The sequence below is a fragment of the Octodon degus genome, unplaced genomic scaffold (assembly GCF_000260255.1).
Source record: "Octodon degus isolate 3935 unplaced genomic scaffold, OctDeg1.0 scaffold00032, whole genome shotgun sequence".
Classification (NCBI taxonomy): domain Eukaryota; kingdom Metazoa; phylum Chordata; class Mammalia; order Rodentia; family Octodontidae; genus Octodon; species Octodon degus.
Window position 1 is genome coordinate 13,167,020 of NW_004524608.1, and position 1,339 is coordinate 13,168,358.

General features: G+C 43.1%; 1 protein-coding gene and 1 pseudogene across 1 annotated transcript in view; one reads left to right on the forward strand and one right to left on the reverse strand.

Moving 5' to 3' along the window:
• Pla2r1 (phospholipase A2 receptor 1) overlaps positions 1-1,339 on the forward strand; it is a 128,724-nt gene that overhangs the window by 88,761 nt on the left and 38,624 nt on the right. The window contains exon 12 of the mRNA XM_004629979.2: positions 828-1,030. Within this exon, the coding sequence (XP_004630036.1) occupies positions 828-1,030 (203 nt within the window). The remainder of the gene's footprint in view (positions 1-827; positions 1,031-1,339) is intronic.
• The window catches only part of LOC105742012, a 4,047-nt pseudogene continuing 3,919 nt past the window's right edge, over positions 1,212-1,339 (reverse strand).

A 1,339-nucleotide genomic window follows, 5' to 3' on the forward strand; every position in this document is an offset into this window, starting at 1 on the left:
AAATGTTTTGCACTACTTTTCACTGAAATTTGAAAGGTTTGTATTTTTAGATGTTTCATGAGCTGTATAGTATTTTTTTAACAAAATTAAGAATGTCAACTTAATTTATAAGCTGTTTCTGTGTGAGAATATGCTTCTTATCCCACAGTGTTCATCAAGTACCAAGTGAAATTTTGCCCCTAACTACATAGCCATATTACTTTTCCCAACATTTCACACCACCTAAGAGGGGGAGGGAGGAACTTCGTATTTTACTTTCTAATTCAGAAGCCATTCCTGTTCCCTGATGACTGCCCTTGTTCCTGTCCCAAGAGCTTTTTCCCATGTCAGGTATCTATCTCATTTTCTCATGGTCTATGGCTTACCGGTGGGTCCTGTGTTGTGTACTGTATATCATGAATCCATTTTCACGTACAGATTTTTCCCATTGAATCTGCTTCTCGGAGGATGAGCACTATGCACTTTTCATTGCTGATTTTTTACAATGGAATTTCACAGTTCGGCACTAAGCTACGGAGCGTATCTCGCGTTCAGTGAGGAACAGGTCCCAATTTCCCGTCTGTTGCCATCTGAGCTAAAACATTGACAATGTCCAGATTTCAGGCTTCACAGCCTCTTTTCTCTTGTTTCCATCTTCTATTCTTTTCTCCAGAGATGAAGAGAAGTGAGATCATCGTGCCAACAAAACATCCTTTTTAAACTCTATTGTTCTTGTCTGGGTGTTTCATTATGAGCTGTCAATTATTCAACACCCTGAACAGAGCTGTCTTTGGAGTGACAAATGTTTTAGTCATCTGGCATTAAAAATGCTCATTTTCGGTGTTTAGGCTTCAGCGGTGGCTGCGTCGCCATGCGAGGAAGTAATCCACCCGGCCGCTGGGAAGTGAAGGACTGCACACACTTTAAGGCGATGTCCTTGTGCAAGCAGCCAGTGGAAACGCAGAAGGAGACAGAGCAGAAAGAGAATTGGCCCTTTCGACATTGCTATCTGGACTGGGAGTCCAAGCCTGGCGTGGCCAGTTGTTTCAAGGTGATGCTGAGGTTCCATAGGCATTCACAACAGTACCAGCATTACTTCGGTCTGATCCATGTATCAAAACTTCCTTTTTTCCAGCAACAGTTTTTCCAGAATAATGGCTGGCACCAAGCAGGTGCTTAGTTATTTTTGCTCCCTGTCTCTGGCCTTTCACTTCTATAGCATTTGAATAATTTTAAGGGAACTCTGGCCTGTCAACGGTGACACTGAAGTTCTGCTGCTGAAGACTGGTGTCTGCCAGCAGAAATACCACGTGCCACTACTAATCCAAGAAGAGCACCATGCACTGCTACCAGCTGAGGA